The following is a 26,755-nucleotide window of genomic DNA, read 5'->3' as shown; positions in this document are numbered from 1 at the left end:
TACAGTACACTTTCATATCATCTATCGATGAAACCATATTCTTACCTAAATATTGTAGATATAATGTCGAGTTATATGTTTAGGGAAGTGTAAAAACTATTTAAACATAAATATATGCCCAATGGTACTAAACATAAAATTGTGCATCAGTGTTGTCGCTCAGTGTTGTAGCTTAATTCGGATCACTTTTTGCGGTGATTTTGTAGGCACGAACCTATCTATAGAATAAAATATCATTGAAAATAACACATTGTCAGGTGTAAGCGACGCACGTACGAATCTACGCATACGCAATCTTGGACGAAAATTTCAATTATTTCACTGTAGGAAAAATGTGTCTAATAAATTCCTTAACTATAGTTTTTGATTTATTGTTCAAACAATAGCATAGAGTTTATATTATGTAATATAATAATAAAAATCGTCACATTTTTATTACATAATGCAATCCCAGTTCATCGTTTACTTTTATTACATATTGCAAGCAATGCTCAGTTTGGAAGTAGCCTTAATTGTTGAGTGAGTGGTAAAAAGACCGATTTTATTTTAAATTTTCTTTATCAAGCATTTTTAATTTTACCTGCGTAGACAATGTTACTTTGATTCAACTTACTTACCAGAGTCTATACCTAATGCGAAGACGTGCCTACTTTTATACTGTAGCAGCAGTCTAAATCTATATTCTATAATAACTTACCAATAACATCGAGCGCAATGCGGTAGTTCCTAGTCGGCGACACTTGGAAGTCGACGCGACATCTGTAAATGGCCCGGTCGCGCGCCTGCACGTCTCGGACCCGCAGCGCTGACGTGGGCTGGCCGAACCACCGCGCGCGATCCCCGAACATGTCGTCCGACCAGTGGCCCGTAGGTCCTGGCACACGTGTGTCATAACTGGAACAAAACAATCATCATGATACGACTTTTAGACACTGTTCGCTTTCACCCGCGTGGTTCCCGTTCCCGTAAAATACGAGGCATAAATTATAGCCTACAGTCTTCCTTGATAAATGGGCTATCTAACGCTGAAAGAATTTTTCAAATCGGACCAGTATTTCCTGAGATTTGAGCGTTCAAGTAAACAAACTAAAGACTAATACTACTAGACTAAAAACTAGGTGGTCCGAGGATATCGAGCGGGTTGCAGGGAGCCGCTGGATGCTGGCGGCTCGAGATCGTTGTGCTTGGAGGTCCATGCATTGGACGTCTATCGGCTGATAAGGAAGGAAGTAAACAAACAAACTCCTCAGCTTTATAATATTAGTATAGATTTTAATAAACCACTTCCAGGCTTCACGACTTCGACTTCGACGACCTCTCGTGAGCAGTAGTGCTGTAGTTCTCAGCCTAGAGGTTCTGGATTCGATTCATTCATGGATATTTAAAGGTAACCCGAAAGGAATCGGCTTGCATGAACTCTTCGGCGCTTGTATCTTGTATCTAGTCGCCAGACGCTTAGTTTCGCGAGAGCTCTAAAGTTCTCTCTAAAAAAAAATAACTGTGTTTTTAAAGAGTTTTCATATAGAATGCATCCAAGCCCAGTTGCGGGCCAATTAAAATAGGCTGATGTTGCAAAGGCTTTAAAAGACGTATTCACATCAAAAAGCTTTTATTAAAGGCTGAGCTTCGGACACGAGGCAATCCGCCGTCAACATTAAATATGTAAATTGTGACCGGTTATCCGCAATTGGCGCGTCGCATTAATCAATGTAATCTAATTGCAATGGAGATGGAATAAATTCGTTCGGATAATATTATCTGACCGGGTGTACTTAATTGATGTCGGGATTGAAACGGATTTGTGTTTTTGGGACTGCCTTTTACATTATTGTGGTATTTTTCGCATTTATCACCGTTTGGCCGCTCATGTAGCTTACCCTTGTCGCGGTAATTATTTGGCCATGATCCCGTCCGTAGACTAAAAAATATAATAACGAAGCAGATATAGGTACACGTAATTTAAAGGCAAATGACATGTCCCAAAATGGGCCTTTATTATTTATAATTTATAAGCAGGTCGTTAGTATTTTTTATATAAACAAATAGAAGATACAAATTGCTGCTGAGAAAATAATTTTCAGAATTTTTGAAAACCGCATTAATTAGATAAATATTTTTTTTGTTTCGCTCCCTTGTCTACAAACTAAAGATAGACAATGCAGTATAAGTGTTCAAAACAGTCAATAAAAACATCTGGAATTGAATTCATATCCAGTGTAAGCTGTCAATGTCATGTATTGTCAAATGTCAATAAGACACAAGTCAAAGTCAATAAAGAAACATTAAATCGTAGACAGAGAATCATTAAACCAAATAAATCCTTAAATTGTTTTAAAAACGAACGCTACTATGCGAAGATCACTGACAATCTGTCAGGTTGTGAGTTACAAGTATGTTGCCATGATAAAAAATCTTAATTAATGTTGTCAGCTAATGAAAAAAATACATTTTATTTAATTAGTTTTAAAAAAATGCGGGTTCCAAAATTTTTTTTATTTTGGGTTTTAAGCGATGTATTTTATTTTCTTTCAAGATAAAATTAATTTGTTCTGCTTAGTTGAGTTAAAGGCCCAGCCTCCATACAAAATTGGGATGTGTCCTTTGAAAACAGATGCTAACATAGTTAACGAAGCTGTTAAAAGTTTCAGTTAAATATTCGTCTTTCACTACCATAATAATTGTAACACTTGATGGCGTCTTAAGCCCCGACCCAAAAGGGTTTATCCAAGAGAGTTTATTTTACTTTAACTAAAAATATAAAGATGTAAATCGTTTTTCTTTGTTCATTTGAAACGAAACTACTGGAACGATTTTAAAAATTCTTTCATTAATAGAAAGCTACATTATTAGCAAGTAATATAAGTTTTATCCTTGTAATCCTACAGGTATGAGTATAACGCAGATGAAACTGCAGGGGATCTTCTAGTATGTGCCTGTAAGTATATGTGACTGTAAGTGGCATCGCATTTCTCAAATGGATGAACGATATTTAGGCAGAATTTTGGGGAGTAGATTCTATGTGCGTTGAAAAATGGATTAGCCAAATTCGTCGTTATCGTTATCAACCCACATTCAGCTCACTGCTGAGCTCAAGTCTCCTCTCAGAATCAGAAGAGAGAGGTTAGGCCAATAGTCCACCACGATGGCTAGATAAGCTTAAAAAAATAGATGTCGTCAAAGTCAAAATTAATTTATTTGAAATGGATGATTTTTGGCCTAGTTTATAGATAATTGAATTAGGCTTGGTTTACAAGTAATTTTGAAATGTCGGGTAATGTTAAATTAGATAATGGTGATGAGTAACTTCAAATTTAAATCAAAAACTTAAATTTGAAGTAGGGTCCCAAACGCGCTTTGGTCCGAGAAAAGGCTACAACAAACTAAGCCAGAGATTTTTTGTTTCATCAACTTCTTATCCTGACACAAATCTTCAGGATTCAAACATTCATAATGTATAATAGCCTTAAAGACACAAGGTGAAGCAACTATTTACGACCACACAAGGGTACTAGAACAAAGGAAAGACATTAATGGATTTAACAATAAAGTTATAGATTATTCACAACCATAAATTACTGGGGGCCCCTATCAAATATCACTTATGAGTGTACCTCGTAGACATCATAAATAAATTAATCGTCTTCAATAGTCGTTAACTATGTCGATACCCAGATTTCAATTCAGGCAACTCAAACAGTATTTGTTCGACCAATCTACATCAAAGTTGTTCAACTTACTGTATGTATAGTTTAATAGTTTATGTGTAAATCTTATGATCCAAGCAGTCTAGAACTGGTCTACACAGTAACATGCAAAGGGTTTGTGAGCAAATATATTGACTGAAATGTACATATATCTCGAAGTCTCGTGTAAAACAAACTAAATATTGTACAAATATAAAAGGGAAATTATTAAATGTTAAATACATTTGTGTCTAATTATAAACTATTCTCTTTTTGTCTAAAAATTGTAATACAGTCTATAAAAATGTGAGAATAAAATAAGTAAATGTTAAATACATGTAATTTGTATTGGTATTTATAAGATCTTGAACTCGAATTGATCAAAGTATTCTGCTGAGAAGCTTTGTCTTTTAAAGTTTATTAATAAACTAGCTGACGCCGCGCGGTTTCACCTGCGTGGTTCCCGTTCCCGCAAGAAAACGAGGACAATATATAGCATAATGCATTCCTCGATAAATGGGCTATCTAACTAACTAACACTGAAATAATTTTTCAAATCGCATCAGCAGTTCCTGAGATTAGCGCGTTTAAGCAAAAAAACAAACTATTCATCATCATCATCTACATATCAGCCGATGGATGTCCACTGCAGGACATATAGGCTTTAAGGACTTCCAAACATCACGATACTGAGCCACCTGCATCTAGCGAATCCCTGCGAGTTGCTTGACGTCGTCAGTCCATCTGGTGGGGCGTCGACTAACACTGCGCTTACTAATGCGAGGTCGCCATTCTAGCACTTTCGGGCCCCAACGTCCACCGGCTCTTCGAACTATGTGCCCCGCCCATTGCCACTTCAGCTTCGCAACTCGTTGAGCTATGTCGGTTACTTTGGTTCTTCTGCGGCGCGGCGGGCAATCGGATCTCAACGTCGTGTGTCGTCCAGCCCCAGAAGGGGGAGAGTGAGTATCAAGGGACAAGGAGTGAAAAGAGAAAATAACTTGTAGGGAGTCAAGAAGGCGTCCCGGGAACACGCAAAGAGCAAGTACCGGGTTCGCCCTCCCTCGATTCGGCCCAAATTACCGAGAGGTTGAAAGGGCCATGGGAGGTGGTGGGTTCTTCTGCGGATCACGTCATTTCTGATTAGATCACACAGAGATACTCCTAACATAGCTCGTTCATCATAACATAGCATCGCCCGCTGTGTGACTCTGAGCCTTCTTATGAGGCTCATAGTTAGCGACCAAGTCTCGGAATGATCTCGGAGATTTCGAAGATAATGACTGGTACTCGTTCGTAACTTAACATATAAATTAACTTAACTAAACATTATTAACCATTCCAGTTAGACTATTTAGATTAGACCAGTTTAGAGTAGATCAGTTAGATTATTATCATTATAGTCTGTAAAGCGCAAGGATGGATGGGACAACACAAGCAAGACTATAAACTGAGAATTTCTCGAAAGAAAAAATTCAATGAACATTGATATTTTCATAACCGGAGACAGGTTATGAAAATATTACTCCGGACTCAGGAGTTCATTAACCGTAAGCCTTATTGAGGCTCATTGAGATAATTGATATTAAAAAATAAAGTAGGTATAATCCAACAGAATTGCTGTTAAAACCCACGCTAAAAAGTTATTTGGTCACTAAACTGGGAATGATGTGGATATTGAGTGTGAAATCCGTTCGGCGCGCTTTGCTTCACCACAATATGAGTGCATTCAGTGTCGGTATGAACCATTTGCAACGAGTCGGTTTGCGTTAGCCGATGTGAATACTGAATCATTCCGTTACTATTGGAATTATCAGTTAACAGAATAGCTATCACATCACACTAATATTATAATAGCGAAAGTTTGTGTGTAAGTGTGTAAGTATGTTTGTTCCTCTTTTACGTTTCGGCTACTGAAGCGATTTGGCTTTTCATCCCGGAAAAATCCATGGTTCCCGCAGGATTTGTGAAAAACTGAATTTCACGCGGACGAAGTCTCGGGCGTCCGCTAGTAGTCTCTAGCCTATAACTTGACAGAGTCCTGTGTAGAAAAGATATTTTGAATTTCAAATGTGTTCAAATTTTGTAGAGATAGATCTGTCACCAAAAAAGCTCTGATGAAGTTAGGCGGTAAAAAAGTTATTTAAAAAACTATCTATTAACATTATTAAAATCTGTTCGTGATTATTACACCCCTAATCTACTAATCCGTATTGATAGCTATAGTGTGGCAGGTCTAAGCTGCAAATTCTTTAATTAAATATGGATTCAGATATCAAATATCAATCAAAATATGTTAATAACATTTAAATATTCCGAAATTACGAACACCAATCACCCCAAGAATATGGGTGAAATTCAGTCCATAGCAACTCAGAACTTCGCACCAATTATGCAAACAACTCAACTCAACCCGAACTCCAGTATCGTGACGCTAACAAAATATACTAAATTCAATTACAACAAATTGAATGGCTATATAGAATAATATTACAAGGGAATCGAGGTGTAACTTCCGAGACGGTCGGCGCAACTTTATACAGAATACAAAATTTCACTTGCAAATTTGACATTTCTATTCAATTACATCATCCCTCCGTAATAAACGGTACAATGGACCCGACTTCAATACTATCTGTTACGTTGAAATACGACGCGAAATGACTGATGTCAAGATATTGTCCAAATGAGGGTTTTTGTTGGCAGCGTGAAAACTACGACGCAAAATGTCCGCCGTTTGCGAAGTATTCTCAGATTGTAGGATTTCTTTTCTTGTTTGCGTCCTGTCGCTTCCTTTGAAACAAATACATTGCATTGCTTGGGAAATACAATTACTGTGTTTTTATTTTATTGTGTCAAATGTTTCTTAGTATCAAATATAATTATTATTCTTATTATGTTGTAAAGGTACGTTTTAGGTATGTATGTAGTATGTAGTATATTAATTTTTATGATGAAATCAGCTATCTTATCTATTAGTGTATATAATACAAGCTACGCTTACTTTGGGGCTAAATAGTAATGTGTGTGTTCTTTGAATATATTTATTTATTTTATTCTAATATTATAAACGTTATGTTTGTTTGGATGTTTGTAACTCTTTAACGCCGCAACTACTGAACTGATTTGGTTGAAATTTGCAAAGGAAATAGATTTTACTTTGGAGTAACATATAGGCTACTTTGTATTCCGGAAAAATTCATGGTTCCCGAGGGATTTATGAAAAACTAAATTTCACGCGGACGAAGACGAAGAAGTATTATAAAACTGATGAGTTGGTTAGGTAAAGCTAAATTTTTAAAAGTTATTTTTATATACGATAGCCAGACAAGAAGCTATCTAAGATACGTGTAAACTCGATATTGAAATCAGTCCAGATAGACTAAAGACTGATAGACTGATAGACTAAAGTAATATCGTAATCATTTACTTAGTAATATACGTAACAATTATTTACTTGTGTCGCGTTTACAAATGGTCGGGTCGATTAATTTTTCAACTTTTAGAAAATATGATCGCGTGCAACGTAAATACAAGGACAATTAAATTGTTTGGAGGTTGTTTGGTAAAAAACTAATTTATTAAATGGAACCGAATATAATTTCGCAGCTTTCAAATTGAATATTATGGATTCTTTTCAAACTTTAGTCGTTTGTTTTTGCTGTTGTAATTTATTTAGTCGTAAAATATAATAATAGAAGTAATCTTTTCTAATTATTATTAAAATGACTGTCATGAAAAAGTTTGCATTTATAAAAACTACGCCGTTTATTTACAAAAATATGTGTTTTTTTGTGTACACGTAAACGTCGTGAATTTGTAGACGGGAATAATTTATAAAGCGAGTGTTTTTTAAAAAAGTTATTTTTTGAGAAGTTTTTTAAAAAAAAATAAGTGTATTAATTTTAGTCTAATGTCTGCTTGTAAAATATCGCTAAGTTATATTCTGTTAACTCAAATACCATTCTACAACGTTCTATTGGTAAAAAATTTTTCAAAATCGTTTTATTAGATCCAGAGATTACCCCCTAAATATTCACAAACTTTACCTCTTTTCGATATTAGATAGATAAAGCGAATACTTTACATAATTGAACGTGAAATTTAGTTAAGGTTTATTATATAGAGAAGGAGTGCATAATGATATTATTACCTAAAATGCATTAGAAATTAATTAAATGAATAAAAAAAAACATTACACACACTACAGTTTGTATGATACACAACATAAATACACATAAACATACATAAGTGAAGTTGAATGAAAAAAAATATTGTTGTGGAAAATGTGGAAGGCAAAAGGCCACGAGGTAGATCTCTACACTTAATTAATATTACGAGTAATTTCAATGAAAAGTCGAATTTAGGCCACTTGGTGATCACTGGTCATAATAAAATGTCGAAAATTATAAATGAACACGTAAATCAATTATCTTCACTGTTGAATATTTATGAATATTAATCATTTTATTAATAAATGTTCAGCACACTAACGTTCGCTGGAATTAATTTTATTGTAATTGCAAAATGAATTAGTGCCACTGTAACTGACAAATTGACAAAACAACTGGAATTTATAATGATCCAAGTCTCTAGCGAATTAAGCGGCAGTTTCGTATACAAGCGTGGGTAAGAGCAATCAATTATTTTTATGATTCCACAGTTTTATTCATCATCATCAACATTATCTTCATCATCCATCATCATTATCATGACGGACTGTTACTGTACTGTATCATGATGGACGGAATATAGGTCTCACGTAAGGACTTACAGCGTCAGTTAGAGCAATTGTTCATTTTTATGATTCCACTGAAAATTTTTATTCATCATCATCAACATTATCATCATCATCCATCATCATCAACATGACAGACTGCTGAATATGGGTCTCAGGTAAGCACTTCCAGCGTCAGTTAGAGCAATTGTTCATTTTTATGATTCCACTGACAATTTTTATTCATCATTATCAACATTATTGTCATCATCCTTCATCATTATCATGACGGACTGTTGACTGTCCAGCGTCAGTTAGAGCAATTTGTAATTTTTTTGATTCCAATTTTTATTCATTATCATCAGCATTATCATCATCATCATCATCATCATCATCATTATTACCATGGACCGATAGACTGCTGGATATAGGCGTCTTGTAAGGCGGATCATAGTCCTCGGTCAACCTAGTAACGAGTCAACCAACAGTCCAACACTGCACTTTCCGGTAGAGGGTCGCCATTTCAGAAATTTAGGACGACGATTTTCAAACTATGTACCCCGTCCATTGTGACTTCGGATTTGCAACAAATCTCTTAGCTAAATCGGTAACTTTGGTAAGTCTGTGGTCATTCCTGTGGTTAGTTAGTGTGTGGTCATTCCTGTTCGGACACGCAGAGAAACTTCGAGTATAGTTCGTGCCATATCTCATGGAGTAACTTTGCGGTCTGAGTCTTTCCCACGCACCACGCTGCTTCAATGCAGATTGGTGATACCTTAATCCTGACCGATATGCCAATGTAGGACTTGGTATTGATCATTATTAAATGTTACGAATAAGGAACGAGGCCGACATCTAAACGTGCTCTCTATACACGAGGCTCTGGGATGTACGTCACGTACTTCCTAAATACATGCAGCAAATAAGAATTTATTGAAAATTAAAAACCAGAACTACATGATCTTTAACCATTAGATCAACGAGACAGTCACGCCCATATTTAATAGGTAGTTTGTCAACCGCCTTTGACTGCCACATTTAGGCTATTTGCTGTATTTACAGAGTCGTAGAATTGGAAATTGTGCCTCTGCTTATTGCCAATTTTTGGCAATAAGCAGAGGCACAACAATTGGCTTTGAGTTTTGCCGGTGTTGTTGGATATTTCGGAATATTTATAATACATTGTTGTGATTGAAATAAATGTACATACGAGTACAGCTCTACTTTGCTAACACCTAATGAAAGCTTTACAATTTGATACGCTCGTTTTGTGCCTATTTAACGCAGAATAAAGAAATATAAAATATATTTAATAAAAGTTTTTATTTCTCATCAAGAAAAACTTCTGCTGTGTTCTGTCAAAAAATTGGTGTAGGCTTAAGGAGAATTTATGCTAATTTACTCTATTATATTCCGACATTTTCAACAATCGACATTTTTTTTACCATAAAGACATCAAATGGTGAGGGATGAATTGTTATCATTGACAAAAAAATAAATTCGTTTTATTTACCTAATACCTACAAAGTATCCTTAAACAAAAGTATTTATTGTATTTTTATTTTATTAAACAGATAGAAGATCAAAATTTTTAAGTCAAGATAGATATTATATTATTCTATATTTTAATATAAACAACAAACTTAAACCAATTCTAGGTTCAATTTTGTAAAACGATCAAAGTTATGAAAAATCATTCATTGTAAAATATAAAAATACATCTGGCGTTCGGTTTGCGGTTGTTGTTTTGTAAATTATTTATCTTGGAGCATTCTTGTTTCCAATATCGTTTATCGGTGAAACTTCGCAACTTTCTATAAATGGCTCGGAGCGAATTACACCCGTACAACTTGTGGCCCCGTGTGTAAACTTTGGAATCTTTCGTCGGTTCTACCAACTTTTATTATGATAACATTGTTTATTAACCCACTGACTCAAAAGAGGGGTAATGTTGTTTTTAATTCAAAACCAATAAAGGATCATTATTTGCCTTTCACCTTGAACTAAGTCTGTGAGTAAGACAACAGTCAAAGGGTCAACCTGAGTCGGGGGCGTAGCTACCGTATCAGCCGAATCATTGATACGGGGCCCACGAATTATAGGGGCCCCTTTAAAATTATGTAAGCAAAAATTAGGAAAATGTAATCCACAATGTTTCAATGTTCCCACACTAAAATATTGTGTAGTAAGTATGTTACAACAAACATTTTAGTACCAATTTTACTTTGTGGTAAAAGAGTTACTTAGCGTTAAATCAAAAACTCGAGAGATTTTTCGGGATTTGCCATTCATCTATTGGGCTCCTCCAAGGCACGCTACGCCACTGACCTGAGTATCTGTGGACACTGACTAGGGACCTCTTAAGAAGACTGGAGTCACTCAGCGAGTGATGGAGTAAGCTATGATTTGAGTGAACAATGGTGTGAATTGAGAAAGAGTCCCATGTTATGAGTGAACGAATCAGGAATGAAGGAAGCCGTTGAAGAGCCAAAGTTACCGACTTCGAATATTGGATAGAAGCAGGCGTTACTTTGCGGAAGTTCATCATGATTATATAATGATTTATTTATTTTGCTATCATCCGCGAAAATTCGGCGAACCCATGCGACAACGTCACCCAGGTCCGACAAAATACTCTCTACGTACGTTTCACCCCGAAACCGGAGCATCCTCAGGAGATGTTGACATTACAACGTGCAATTGCAAAGTAACTAAAAAAAAAAAAACTTTGCAATTGCACGTTGTAGAGTCAACATCTCCTGAGGATGCTCCGGTTTCGGGGTGAAACGTACGTAGAGAGTATTTTGTCGGACCTGGGTGACGTTGTCGCATGGGTTCGCCGAATTTTCGCGGATGATAGCAAAATAAATAAATCATTATATTACCGACTTCGCTCAAAAAACTGATGGACCGACTTACACAGTGTTTTTATTAGAAGTCTGATTTTAAAACACGGCCCTGTACACGCATAAGTTAATTTAAATTTAGTTATCTGATAATGAAAAAAGTTTATGACAAAATCGAGTTAGATAAAATGCGCATGAAATTTTAATTAAGATAAGCGATTAAAGTATCGGAACCCCGTACACCTCCTACCAATAAACTTCAAGGATGCATTCAGATAGACAAAGGTGAGGTAAAAGTTTCCACGAAAAAGCATATATAATTTTGACACTCGGTTTCGTCTGCATTCGTGTAAATCGGCATTATTAACTAATACCGATTTACACCGTAAAATTATGAAAATTATTATAAAACAGACGAAACCGAGTGTCAAACTTATGTATATATATGTATGGAAAATTTTACCTCTCCTTTGCATTATATTCCATCAAGTCATATCAGCTTCTTCCGGCAAAAAAGACTTGCGTTATTTGAAGTTAATATTACACTCAATTTAGGACGCTCGAAGGAGTTGGTAAGAGGAAAAGTGGGGAAAAGGCAAAATAACAGTAAATATTTTATAACATAATCATGAGAAGTAAAGGCTTTAGGGACGTGAAGAATACCAAATTAAAGAAAGATTACATTCATGATAAAAATGTAAGTTTATAGGCGTTCCGGGGTGAAATTTGGGATGTACAAATGGATATTTGGATGTTTGTTACTCTTTAACGGCGCAACTACTGAACCGATTTGGCTGAAATTTGGAATGGAAATAGATTTAACTCTGGATTTACACATTTTTACCGAAAACAATCTTTGGATTCACGAGATTTACGGAAACCTTTTGATTTTAATGGTGTGAGTGTTTGTTACTCTTTCACGCCTCGGCTACTGAACCGAATCGCCTGAAATTTGAAGTAGAGATAGATTATAGTCTGGATTAACATATCTAGGCTTCTTTTTATCCCAAAAAAATCCATGGATCCCGAGGTATTTGTGAAAAAGTAAATTCCACGCGGACGAAGACGCGCTCGTCCGCTAGTTATTTTAATAAGATTTTTGAGAAGTTGGTAAAACTGAGAATTGAACCCTAATAAAGCGCAAGGTACTAGACCATCGCGATAGTAGGTACATTTTACTCATAATAGATAGTATGCACATAGTGCTTACTCATTCAGCGCCAAAATGGAATACATAAGTCATACAGGAGGCAAGCTCCCAGCTCGTCTCAATTATGTATGAAGTCTAGTGTCTGTTGGCAGAGCAGGTTAAAAGTATAATGATTTTGTGGTGTAGACTTTGAAATACGAGTTTTACAAAGGCTTTTATTATCGTAATAAAATGCCAATGTTAATTTCGACACATAAACAAGGTGTCCCGTAAATAGAACGACCTACTTACATGGTCAAAGCTGACAACTTTTTTTTTTTTAAAAGAGCAACTGTTGAGTTCTTGCTTCTTTACAAATAGTCAACTGACATATCAAAAGTGCTTGTAAACTGAGCCTACTTGAAATCATAATAATTTACATTTTGAAATCATACAATTACATAATAAGATCGCACATTTCGATTGTGTATTACAATTTTTGTATTAATAAATAAATTTATTTATTTATTTATAAATGAATTTTGAATTTTGACACTAATACCTACTAAAATATCGCAAAATAAATTTTACGGATTTCAAGTTATATTAATTTTAGTACAAAATACAAAAATCCCTACCTTCAGTGCAATTTAGTCATAACATGTGCTGAAAAATTACTTATGTGTTGATTTTACACTTCGTGATTTTACGTTTCAAGTAATAAATGTTTAATTTTTTCTACTGCTAAGTAATTTTTTTCTAAAAGCAGGACTAATTTTTTTTTTCATGTTAAACAATTTTTTTGTATGTATTGAAAAATAAATTTACTAAACAAAGTTGTACATCTATCTTAAAAACATGTTCATTTAATAAGGATTCCAAAGATGCAAAACCTTAATACATTATTTTAAATCCCTATCTCTAGTATAAAATATCATTGTTTAGCCCCCGACGAAATAAAAGGGGTGTTTTATGAATTTCATGTATATGTGTAGTATCTTAGCTTTAAAATTAATAAACCTAATATCCGGGGATTTGAAAGGATCCCGATTTTAGCTCGTTGATTAAATTCTAAACAAATTAACTTAATAAACGGGTGACCTTCAAATCTGTTCTGATTTAATATCCTACTAATATTATAAACGCGAAAGTTTGTATGGATGTTTGGATGTATGTTTGTATGGATGTTTGTTACTCTTTAACGCTGCTACTACTGAAGCGATTTGGCTGAAATTTGGAATGGAAATAGATTTTACTGTAGATTAACACATAGGCTACTTTTTTATACCGAAAAAATCTGTGGATCTGCGAAAACTGATGATTTCGGGATATGATTAAAATTTGTTATCGATGTTGTTGATTCAAAATGGTTGCCCACCCGCGTAACGCAGTGGGGTGGGTCTAAGCTGCATATCTTTTTTCCTGTAAGAACATAGACTCGAATTGAGAACCTCCTCTTTTTTTCGAAGTAGGTTAACAATAGGTTGCTAATAATGATGTTATAAGAATAATAGATGTTATTATAATTACAAAATAATAAAAGTTTGTAACAAAACACAGTTTTTTAATTTACAACTTCTACAAATACCTATGGGAGGAATTCCGTTGTTATTATCGTACTGTAGTGTTGCTGCGCAAAATTTGAATTTGCACCTGTGGCAACTTGTGACACATGTGACTATTGCATGCCAAAACGAATTTTTGGTGGCATTGCAAAATATTAGATAGACGGTACTACAAAATTGATAAGAGACTTTTATTGACAATGCAAAAGCCAGTATTTATAGGACTCGGATAACTTTGCATTGTATTTTCATTTATTTAATTTCACTCAGTAAAGAAGATGTTAAAAGATTATTCATTACTAGCGGACGCCTGCGACTTCGTCCGCGTGGAATTCAGTTTTACACAAATCCCGCGGGAACCGTGGATTTTTCCGGGATGAAAAGTACCCTATGTGTTAATCCAGAGTAAAATCTATTTCCATTCCAAATTTCAGCCGCAGTAGCCGCAGCGTAAAAGAGAAACAAACATACTTACACACTTACACACAAACTTTCGCCTTTATAATGTTAGTGTGATATTCTAGTAAATTAATACTAAATATAAGAGAAAATATTGAATGTCTCTAAAAAGGGAAGATGTGACATTACTTGTATATTAAAAAAACTGACTGTAATTAAATTGATGATACAGCGCATAATACAGTAATTTTTTTCTAAAACTAGATGAAATTATTTGCAGTATTTTATATTATTAACTAGCGACCCGCCCCGGCTTCGCACGGGTGCAATGTTAATACTAACGCGCTATTTACACGCTTCCGCTTCTCCGGGCCGCAATTTTTAAATCTGTAATATCTTCGAAAATCTGTAATATTTTTCCCCTATTTAATGTATGTTATTGTACATATAAAACTTGCTCTTCAATCACTCTATCTATTTAAAAAAAAACATATCAAAATCCGTTGCGTAGTCTTAAAGATTTAAGCATACATAGGAATATAGAGACAGAGAAAACGACTTTGTAGTGTATGTAGTGATATAGTCTAAAATATATCATAGTATAAAAATATAATTGCATTAAAGACAATAACGCGTAAATAGAAAAGGGGCACTATTGAAAACTTCTCGTTTTATTTTTAAAAATAAAAATAAATATAAAACAAATTGGTGCCTTTAAAAAATCTTGTTATACCCGCGAGCAGCAACGTATTTTTGTAAATTTCCTCGTCGCACTGCGCCGAGAGAGAAATTTCCGAGTCGATGTAAATTTTTGATAAGCCCATACGTGTGAAGCGAGTTTACGGTTTCCTGACTATGTATTAATTATTATTATATATCGACAAACACCGTTGAAGATTATATTTTGTGCAAAGTGTGTCCACAGAGTATCATGGAAAATCGAAATGACTTTTCATGTAACACACACCTTTATCTAAATCCTTATTTCCAATAATATTTACGATGACTTTGTAGTTAAATCAGTCTACGCCGTAGCTCTCTACGGCTATATCAGAACGTACCGTAGACTCTTCGGTAGACAGGATACTAGGGAAGTACTTCACATAACTTCAAGGTGTCGACGAGACCACTTTTAAAAAACCGAACTGCTTAACTAATATTTCATTAACTAAAAAAAAAAATTTCAAACAAATAATTCAAATAACTCCGATCCGATCCATGTATCACACGCCTTGATCTATAGTTTCTATTTCTATTTCTTAATTAATAAGTTTGGCTACGTCATTACCCTAAAGATGCGGTATAGGTAAGACAATTTAAGCTCTATTTAAAAAAGATATATTATTTACTCCGTAAATATTTATTTTATAGCACATATTAATTGAAAATTTTAAATTAATTATAGTTAATTAATATAATCCCAGAGTTATACAGATAGTCATATAACCAGTATGCTAATAATTTAAAAATAATAGCAAAGACTTTAGCTTAATAATTGTACCCATTCTTTTTTACCATTGTAACTTCCAAAAAATGGGTAAAACTTTTTATATATGTGATCAAAGTTGAGGGCGTTTGCTTGTGATTATTATTTATGCACCTATTTGATAACTTAATTTTGTTTATACATAAATATTTATAATATCGCTTGATACTTATTTTTACATATGATGACACTTATTTTTGACATATGATGAATGCCTAAAATTTCGAATTTAAAATTTAAATGAATTTCACCAAAGTATCCAGAAATACGTAATACACAGTAGATAAAAAATACTCGGAATTTTCCAGGCCGATGTAAATGTTTGATAAACCTCTACGTGCGAAGCAGGTTTATTACCGGGATCGCGGTTTCCTTTTAGTAATATATTAATTATTGTCTGATGAATTGACATGGTCGCAGTATTTAAATGAACATCGTCAATTATTTTGCTTGATTTTAAAAACAATAATTACTATTTCACCCCCTTTTTTTTTATTTTAGGGTCAAAAAGTATCCTATGTTTTGTTCCAAGGTCCCATTTACGATCATACCAAAATTCATCTTGATCGGTTCAGCCGTTTAGCCGTGAAAAGGTAACAGACAGACAGACAGAGTTACTTTCGCATTTATAATAATTAATACATATTCATTATAATGATACAGTAATAATACTGTAAAACATTGCCTTCAAAATTTAATGCTAATTAGTGGAAAAATAAAATAAATATATCGCCCTATGTTTAAAAATAAAAATTGTTTTCCGACCCGGCTGAACTGATTTGAATATTTTTGTTTGCTCTAATACAGAGGCGGTTCAAGGAAAAATATGATAGCCCAAGGGGACAAAGGTAGCTTTTAAAAAATTCAAGTATTTTTGTAGGATCTCTTGGGTAGGTAAAAAAACAAGGGACGACGAAACAATCCAAAATATCTACGATAGATTTGGGATATTTATATACGTATTCGTGTTATTTGTTTCATTAATAGTAAGTTTTCATCCCAGTTATAAGCTTTAATCTGCACTTCATAAAATAGTTTGTAAACGAGAAGAAATAAACTAACTTCATAAAAAATCAAGCAATATTGCGAAAGAATAATATACTTAACAAACAGTAACATATTTTCCACAGTTATACGTCCGATTCACTAATGGCCCCAAAGGGAATGTCCAAGGAAATATACTTACCTGAAAATATTTAGAAATATTTACCAACAATTACCAAGACACCATTTATTTTTATTAAGAAGTTAACTATGAAGAAATAAGGAGGAGGTATTTTTTTTCATATTTAAGGAAATAATCCCTTAAATAATCTCTAATATTTTCTGACGATCTCGACAAGCTGAAGTAATAAAAGTTTTCCTTAAAGTTATATTTTTTCACCACCACTGAAAGCGAAAAAAGTATTCTCATATAATTTACCAAATCTACGAGTAATAGGTTCTTGCGACGCTCTAGAAAGTACAATTTTAGCATCATGGGTTCCCCTACCATAAAGAATGTATGGCTTAAAAAAGGCATGAGAAAAACGTGATGTCTTAACTGTTAAATCACTAGGTCCTTTTAATAAATGGCTCTGCAAAAATATAACATTTATGGGCACATAAGGTTATATGACCACAATATGTCACTGTCCCTTCGTGTATAATATGGACCAGTGAGCTATAAAAATAGCAGGCTTTGGACCTTGGATACTACCTTATATAATAGCATGAATTTTGAGTAGTAAATCGAGGGCTCCTTCAGAACACTGGTGCAATTTTTCCGCTTCCTTTGTTTCTTAGCTTCACTGTGTTTTAGTATGCGATTATAGTAGAAGAAACGTTATTTTTTTTATATTCAATAACAAGTTAGCTCTTGACTGCAATCTCGTCTGATATTAAGCGATGGAAGCTTACTTGGAAGACCTACAAGTACATATTACTCACGGTTTCTATGAGCCCCGACTTCGTCCGCACTTAGACCTTCTTAATCTGGCGTTCTTGTTAAATTCGTTCTTAGTAGACGTCTACTAACTACGAACTACCTCCCAGCCAAGTGGTTATGGAAATGTCGTGACCTTTCTCTTTTAAATATTTAGATGAAGGAAATGACAATTTAAACTGTTCGTGTGATAAAACTGATGAAGTTCGTGTGATGAAACTGAAGAAGACACTTCGCTACATCCTAGAGTCAATTTAACGGCAGCGGATTGGAATGGAAAGAAAGCATTAATTTAACGAGAAGGCATGAAAATTCGCGGAAGTGCTTGAGAATATAGTAAACGCTTAGCATAGTACAGATCTAGTCTGTTCGCCCAAATTCAAGTGGCGATAGTAGTTTGCGTAATTTTCGAGAATATGTGAGAATTTTCCGGAAGTCCTTCGACTCCTTTTCGTATAAATGAAATGTATGTATTTAGTTTGTATATTATACAAATAACTTGTAATACACATTCCGCGATAATGTACTCATAAATTGAACTTATGTAAAGGCCGATTTTTATCCGGTTATAGTTCTAAAGTGAACGCAATAGAAGACTTGGTCAAACACTAACAGTGCATAAATAATTACAAAACTCACAGAAACACTAAAATTCGGCTGCAAAATAATATGCGAGTTGTATAAATTAATGCTGACACAATACTGTATTATTATGGTAGGTAATTGGTTAATTTATTATGGTTGTTTTCATTCATGTTTCATTTAAATGGGTATTTTCAACGACATTAATAGTAATGAGCTGTCAAAAAGACAATCGATGAATCTGATTAAGCAATGAGAAACATATATCATTGTTTTTATATAAATAAATAGTAATAAGCAACATAATATTAGAATGAGCTATGCTAGAAGTATCTTTGCGAATCAGAAATGAAAAGATCCACAGAAAAACCAAAGTCACCGACATAGCTCAACGTGTCGCGAAGCTGAAGTGGCAATGGGCGGGGCACATTGTTAGAAGAACCAATGGACGTGGGGTCCCAAAGTGCTGGAATGGTGACCACGCACAAAAAAACGCAGTGTTGGCAGACACCCCACCGGGTGAACTAACGACATCGAGCGAGTCGCAGGGATTCGCTGGATGCAGGCGGATGAAATGAAATGAAAATACACTTTATTGTACAATACAAAGAAACATTTTTTTTCACACTACATTTTTTTCAGAAAAATAATGAAAAAAAAATGCACAATAGGCGGTCTTATCGCTAAAAAGCGATCTCTTCCATACGTGGTAGTCCCTACAATAGGCTTATGTCCTACCGTGGACGTCCATCGGCTTATATGATGATGATGATGATGATGATGATGATAATGATGATGATGAACCTAATAAAAACTATGACTAGGACCTAGACCTTAAAGTAATTTTCCTCGGAACGTCCTTCGGGGCTGACAGTATTTACTGAAAATTGAGAGAAGAAAAGAAGAGAGAAGAAGTAACTTCTTCATAGCCCAATCCAGGACAACACTTTAAGATAATATCTATTTCTATTTTAAGTCGGAGTATGGAAAGAGTAACAAAAGTAGGTTTTGTTTCCACATTTAATATTTCTTTGCCACCTACTGACTGACGATGTATAAAGTTGGTGTATTGCCATAATTCAATTCAAAGTTCACCCTAACGCTCAATATTAATAGAAGCTCACTTTATTTACCAGCTATTCCGTATGATTTATACTTCCGCGTGATATCGACGATATTTCTTCATAATATTTCGTTGGCAAAAATTCAAGATACTTTCTCATTCTTATCTTATTTATAAATAAATCGCGTGTGAACCCTGATATGTTGAGAACTCGTAAAACACAATGTAGCGAAGTTTCCCTACCACTTCATACAAAATGAAGCCCCGAAAAGTGGTCATATGATACACACGTATTATAAGTTATGTTTATAAAGAATCCTTCACAGCATTAAATAAAATAGCTGCGGGTAGCTCTCAATTAACTATTATTACGTTAGCTGTAAAAAGTATCAATATTTTTTTATTTTAGTGGCTTCTTTCTGGGGGCCTCCCATCTCTAATTGGAATTGGAAATGGTAATTCAAAGTGTAGACCTACGATGCGGCTCTATTTCTTGTAGGGATTGTAGTGATGATTTTGACTGTATTATGTTAAGGCGCAAAACGCGCAGTAAGTTTATTCTTCGCATTAATAATGGTACCAGTACGATAAGCCACCCAAGATGTTGGAATAGCTGGATGTTGGCCGCTCGAGGCCGTGTTGTATATGTTTATAGAAGGCATAAATATGGCAGTGGACGTCTATCGGTTAATAATGATGATGATGTTAAGTTATACAAGGGGCTAAAAATGCACATTATATACGAGGTATTTTAAGGGAACGAGCCGTAAAGCGAGGACGCTAAATAGAAACTGACTTAGAATAATAATGTAACCGGCGTGTTACACACCACTTTTCACTAACTACTAAATAAAATAGTTTAGTACACTACTTGAATGTTTTAATGTAATTAAAAAGTAGTTTTTATTATTTTATGAATAGTATAATACATACTCGTAATATTATAAAACTTTATACCTAAGACAGCTACCATTATAAAGGACTTAAGTTCTTTTCACAGGATTAGACTAGTCTAGTCCAATTACAAGTCGACCCACACCTCTACCGGGATAATATTATAATCTGGTGGAGCTTACGCGATATTAAGGTAGTGGATATAACTCCCTATCTACGAGTAACTGCGTTATTAACTTTAAAATCTTGGCCGCAGTGAGAAAGTATTTTCTAGAAGCTGAGAGAAAAAGCTATCTTGTGTAGAATCTCATTATAAAGCAGTCTAAAGAGCGGCAATCTGTACTAAATATCTACCTTTTGGTACGATATTTTTTAACCATTATGATATTTTTCACAAAAACTAAAGTGAGATTATGAAAATTAATTAATAAAATAATGTGATTAAAATAAAATGAAATGCGTATGTTTAGGTATGTAAAATATAAAATTACGAGCTAGGTAGTTCGTGGATTTACCTAATATATTAATATAATTGAAAATAAATAAATATAATAAAACTCAATTTGATATTTTTCATTTATTATGTATATTTGATTTGAATAAGAAGGCAAAAAACATCCAAAGGAAAAGTAATAAAACGATAAAATTTACTTCAGTTATTTTTGAGGAGCTCAACTAGTATTTCTAAGCCAAAAAACCAAAATACATAGCGTATTTTATCAAAATACATGCCAGATTGCTCAAAAAGAAATTTTAATTTATGATAACGAAATCTCCCTAGCCATTCTATAACAATTTTAAAATTATGTACATCCTCCAAGCTCCCTGTAATTTTATATGTAACGTGATACATAAACCTTAACTGAACGAAAGGCTTTTGTTTCAGGAGCACTTAAAAAGAATGATGAGTAAAAATTCAACTTTGGTATAATAGAGATGGGAAATTCTCATGAAAAGGCTTCTTGCGGATACATTTTTGTGTGACATTGGAAAGTATGCTTAATAATAAATTTTGTGTGTAATATTTTATACATTCACTAGCTGACTCGGCAAACGTTGTTCTGTCATGTAGATTTATTTCATAAAAAAATATTAAAATTGCTTACAACTGATTCTCATACGTATCAATTAATGTAGATACAAAAATTCATAAAAATCGGTCAAGATGTTTCAAAGGAGTTTGATTACAAATACTGTGACACGAAAATTTTAAACCTAAGAAATAGCACAAAAAATTTCATAGTATAGGAAGTATTATAAAAATTATGGTCCTTGGGTTAACAATAAATCTGAGATTTTTCTGAACCTGAGGCATAAGTGTTAAGCGGTAAAACCTCCTGAGCCTGCAATTACGTCGACAATTATTATACCTTTCACACCAACGATATTTTATACTAATAGACCTACAAAATCACCGCATTAAGTGATCTAAATTTAGCTACTCCACACAACGCACACATGCACAAATTTGTGTGTTATTTGTTGTTTTCTATACGACTAAATGAAATTAAGTCAATTATTCACCTTTGTTTCAAGGCGCTAGTGACATATTTAATATAAATAGATATATTATAAAATCTAGTATAAAATATTTGTTTCACACCAAAACAGAGCAATGTTTCATGATGTAGTGAAACCTCTCTGATGCGTTTAAATTATCTGACGCTAACGCTAAAGACGTATGATATTGCTTACCTTATATCAGTATCAGCTAATTTGTGAAAACAAAATATTTCTACTGCTACATATTATATACACTATACATATAGGGCATAAATTGTCACCTTACGCCAGATGTGGATCGATCGTCCTTAAATCATGGGAGATAAACTTAAAAACGCTCTCTCTTGTTATAATAATATTATACTGTACCTACGGAGTTCATATTAGGAGTTATTCCCGTTACTCATTCATGCATACAAATATACGTATTATAAAAGTATATTCAGGATTATAAAAACGTAATAAACATTTTTGGCCGCTCGGTACGTACGGTACTTATTTAAATATATTCTCTTCAGCGAAGGTTTTTAATAATTCCGGGCTTAAATTCATTGTAACAGCTCGTTGCTGGTAGTTCGAGAGCCGATGAACGATAAGATGTAGCATTTAGAACCAATACATTTCATATAATTATATTGAAAAATGCTATCTAAAAATTAGCTGTGTTTTTATAAACTTTTCTAAATTCAACCCTCTATCAATTCTTCTAAATTAAATTACAAAATGTTTAATTTCAACTTGTAAACAATGAATAACATGCGTAGGTAATCGCAATATAGTTTATTTAAATACACAAGAAAATATTTATTTGTCATTGGTATTTCGTCTTTGATTATTTATACACCAGTATAACATTATTCGCTATATTTTCTTTACATTTTCCACTGTTAACTGGTTAATTAGTTTTCCAAATTGGCAAAGTTATATCAAGTTATAACTGCTCAGAATATTGTGATGTACACTTACTACCAATTAAGATAATACAATGTTACACGTGTAATCAGACATGTTTAATAGACGTCTAGCCTATTATTATATTATGTATGTAACAAAATATTATGATTACAAACAATTTAAGGGAGAAAGGAGAGAAAGAAAAGAAAAAAAAACAGTCTTCTACTCTTAGCAATTCGACACACATTTTATTTTTTTTAATTTTATGTCGTTCTTAAATATTTTAATTTATAACAATATATTATGTAATATATTAATTAACACTGATAAAAGTAATAAAGTTTAAATTTAAAATAACATAAGTGAAATTTTGGTGACCATCTTTCGCTAAGTGTTGTAGGTAAGTACGATACAGTTTTAAAGCTTTTAGTGAATTCATCTAAATGGGTGTGTTTAATTTATTTTACGTAATATAACGAATCAGAATGTAATTATTATTATTATTATTATTTCTCTCTCATTTATTTATTACTTCATTATTATTATTATTTATTATTATTTAACAAACAACACATTGAAATTAAGCCTAACCATAGTGCAACACAAACCACAGTTAGTTTTACTGTGCACTGGTTATTATTGCATACAATAAATACAATATTTAGGAACAAACAGAACATTATTAACAAACAGAAGAGGATAAATAAACAGATTAACAAACAGAAGAGGATAAATACCAAGAATAATCATTATAGGGTAGTTAAATAAAAGTGTGAGTGAACCGGTGCTGCGACGCTACACAGGCTGTCCCAAAAAATAATTCTTTAGTTTCCGCTTATGTACGTTCGTGAGTATATTGGTATCTTTTAGAAGATTCTTTACCGCATCCGGAAAATCGTTAAAGATTGTTGGAACAATATATTCCAGCCTTCTCTTACCATACCCATTTATGAAGTTCGGTACATACAATTTACATTTTTTTGAACTTCTTAGTTGTTTATTGTATGTAATTTCCTTCAGTTTAGGTTTTATTTGAAGGTACTGCTTTGTTATTATGGAATATTTTGTTTTTACGTCTATTGGCATTAATTTACAGTAATTAAATAAGACATGATAATCATTTCTATATTGTTGTTAATAGACAGATATAGAATAGGTAGATATAATTATATAAATATAAGTATATTCATACACTTGTAGTATAATTGTACGCGTAAGTATATTATATACTTAGCATTAGTTATCCACACTAACGATTGTGTGGATAAATTATATAATAATAAAAATAATTATAGCCGCTATTATAGCTAAAAAAATATATGAAGAAAATTAATTCATCTACAACATTTGTCAATGTTAACCATCCGGACAGGTAAAACTGCTAGCCGCACATCGTTCGCCGGCTCTCATACTACGGGCCGCAGGTGCAAACTTGCCGAAACGAGCAAATTAAACGTAATGTGGACCCCGCGCGTATAATTTTTAATATAAATAGCAAATTTCAGTGGATATTGAAATAAAAAGTACTTGTAAAAGGGTTAAGGGTTCCACGTTAACGTGTGATTTTAAGGTTAACTCAGTGTGCGTGAATATGGGGCGAGGTTGTAAATATTTATTATAATTATGTCATGAAAAAAGTGCAATGTCGACCAAAATGTTTTAATTTTTTTTTTACTTTTATAATTTGTATGTCGATGTAAGCCTAACATGCGACCAAAAGATGTATCTCGTGAAGAGAAATAGACAAATGTCAACCAATAGCAGCGCAACCGGAAATATCGGTATCGCTTTCGTTGCGTTCGGACAAAAGATATGGAACTGGGAGTACTGCGCCGCCAATGGTCGACATTTTGTCTGTTTCTTTACACGAGCTAATATTTAAAATGTATTTGGGAGCGGGAGCCCATTTCGTCACAAACAAACAGTAAAATCTTACCTCTTTATAATACTAGTTTTAAAATCATTATAAAATTAGATAAAATCCTGAATCGAACCCAGGACATCTGTTGAAAAAGAAGGCTTTACCAACTGAGTTAGAGAGCTCAGTGAAAACCGTATTGACAACAATCGTATATTAGGAAATGGTTCCAATTATACTTACTTTTAAGTTTTGACTCACATATTATTATACTAACGAGAAAGCAAAATAAATAGTTGAAATTTATAAAAAAGATGGCTTTTATTTTTGATACCTATTACTTTTCATTTCCTGACCTTTTAATTTTCGCTACAACATAAATCAACTGAAAATACGGAAGGGCGGGAATCCGTCAACCATTAAGAAATTAAGCCAGTCAAAATCCCCCAAAGAACAACCTCAATCAAAAGCTTAGGGAGGTACTACATTATATTAATTTCCAAAAATTAAACGAAAGTAATTATTAACCGCCCCAGTACAAAAGTAATAAGCTTAATGCTACGGTCATAATTCCTTATGGAATACCGGAATATGGGTCATCTTTCATCATCATCATCATCATCATATCAGCCGATGGACGTCCACTGCAGGACATAGGCCTTTTGTAGGGACTTCCAAACATCACGATACTGAGCCGCCTGCATCCAGCGAATCCCTGCGACTCGCTTGATGTCGTCAGTCCACCTGGTGGGGGGTCGGCCAACACTGCGCTTACTAGTGCGGGGTCGCCATTCCAGCACTTTGGGACCCCAACGTCCATCGGCTCTTCGAACTATGTGCCCCGCCCATTGCCACTTCAGCTTCGCAACTCGTTGAGCTATGTCGGTGACTTTGGTTCTTCTGCGGATCTCCTCATTTCTGATTCGATCACGCAGAGATACTCCTAACATAGCTCGTTCCATCGCCCTCTGTGTGACTCTAAGCCTTCTTATGAGGCCCATAGTTAGCGACCAAGTCTCGGAACCATAGGTCATCACTGGCAACACGCACTGTTCGAAGACTTTTGTCTTCAGGCACTGAGGAATTTCGGACGAAAAGATGTCGCGAAGCTTCCCGAATGCAGCCCAGCCGAGTTGGATTCGACGGTTCACCTCTTTCTCGAAATTGGACCTACCTAACTGGATCATATGTCCTAGGTATATGTATTCGTCTACAATTTCGAGTGCAGCGTTCTCAACTATAACTGGGTGGAGCGATACATGAGCATTACACATTATTTTTGTTTTGCCCATGTTCATTTTCAGGCCCACCTGTTGAGAAACGCTGCTGAGGTCATTGAGCATGGTACTAAGGTCATCCAGAGTCTGTGCCATGATGACTACATCATCCGCGAACCGCAGTTGAGTGATGTACTCGCCATTGATGTTGATGCCAAGTCCGCTCCAGTCCAGAAGCTTAAAGACGTCTTCCAGTGCGGCGGTAAATAGCTTCGGAGAGATCACATCTCCCTGACGCACTCCTCGCTGCAACTGGATTGGCCTCGTAGTCTGATCCTGAATACGGACTGACATAGTGGCGTTTTCGTACAAGCACTTCAACGCTTGGATATACCTGTAATCAATTCGGCATCTCTGCAATGACCTTAGCACAGCCCAGGTTTCCACCGAATCGAAGGCTTTCTCATAGTCCACAAACGCTAAGCAAAGTGGCTGGTTATACTCGTGAGTCTTCTGTATAACCTGCCGCAGCGTATGGATGTGGTCTATGGTACTAAAGCCTTTTCGGAAACCGGCTTGTTCGGGAGGCTGGAAGTCGTCAAACCTATTAGCGAGACGATTCGTAATGACTCTCGAGAACAATTTGTAAACATGGCTTAGCAGCGAGATGGGTCTGTAATTCTTCAGCAAGGTGTTGTCACCTTTTTTGAAGAACAGAACCACCACGCTCCTATGCCACGCCTCAGGCGTCGTGCCCTCGTGAATGACGGAATTGAACAATCGCTGAAGGACTTTAAGTATCGGTTTTCCACCCGCTTTCAGGAGTTCTGCTGTGATTCCGTCCTCACCTGGCGCCTTATTGTTCTTCAGGTGTTTGAGAGCCACACTAATCTCGTATAGGCTGACGTCCGGGATATCTTCGGTATAGTGTCGGGTCAACTTGGCTCTGGGGTCTTTAGCCAAATTGGCAACAGGCTGCTGAGTAGTCGTGTATA

At 34.5% G+C, this 26,755-nt stretch overlaps 1 protein-coding gene across 2 annotated transcripts in view; it reads right to left on the bottom strand.

Annotated features, from left to right (window-relative positions):
* The window catches only part of LOC112051631 (nephrin-like), a 242,188-nt gene that overhangs the window by 84,144 nt on the left and 131,289 nt on the right, over nt 1-26,755 (bottom strand). For both annotated transcript variants that reach the window (XM_024090349.2, XM_024090348.2), the window contains exon 4: nt 698-894. In XM_024090349.2, coding sequence (XP_023946117.1) covers nt 698-894 — 197 coding nt within the window. The remainder of the gene's footprint in view (nt 1-697; nt 895-26,755) is intronic.

Source organism: Bicyclus anynana, chromosome 6, assembly GCF_947172395.1.
Source record: "Bicyclus anynana chromosome 6, ilBicAnyn1.1, whole genome shotgun sequence".
NCBI classification, from domain to species: Eukaryota; Metazoa; Arthropoda; class Insecta; order Lepidoptera; family Nymphalidae; genus Bicyclus; species Bicyclus anynana.
Note: the sequence above shows the minus strand (reverse complement) of the source record. Positions and strands in the feature narration are given on the sequence as shown.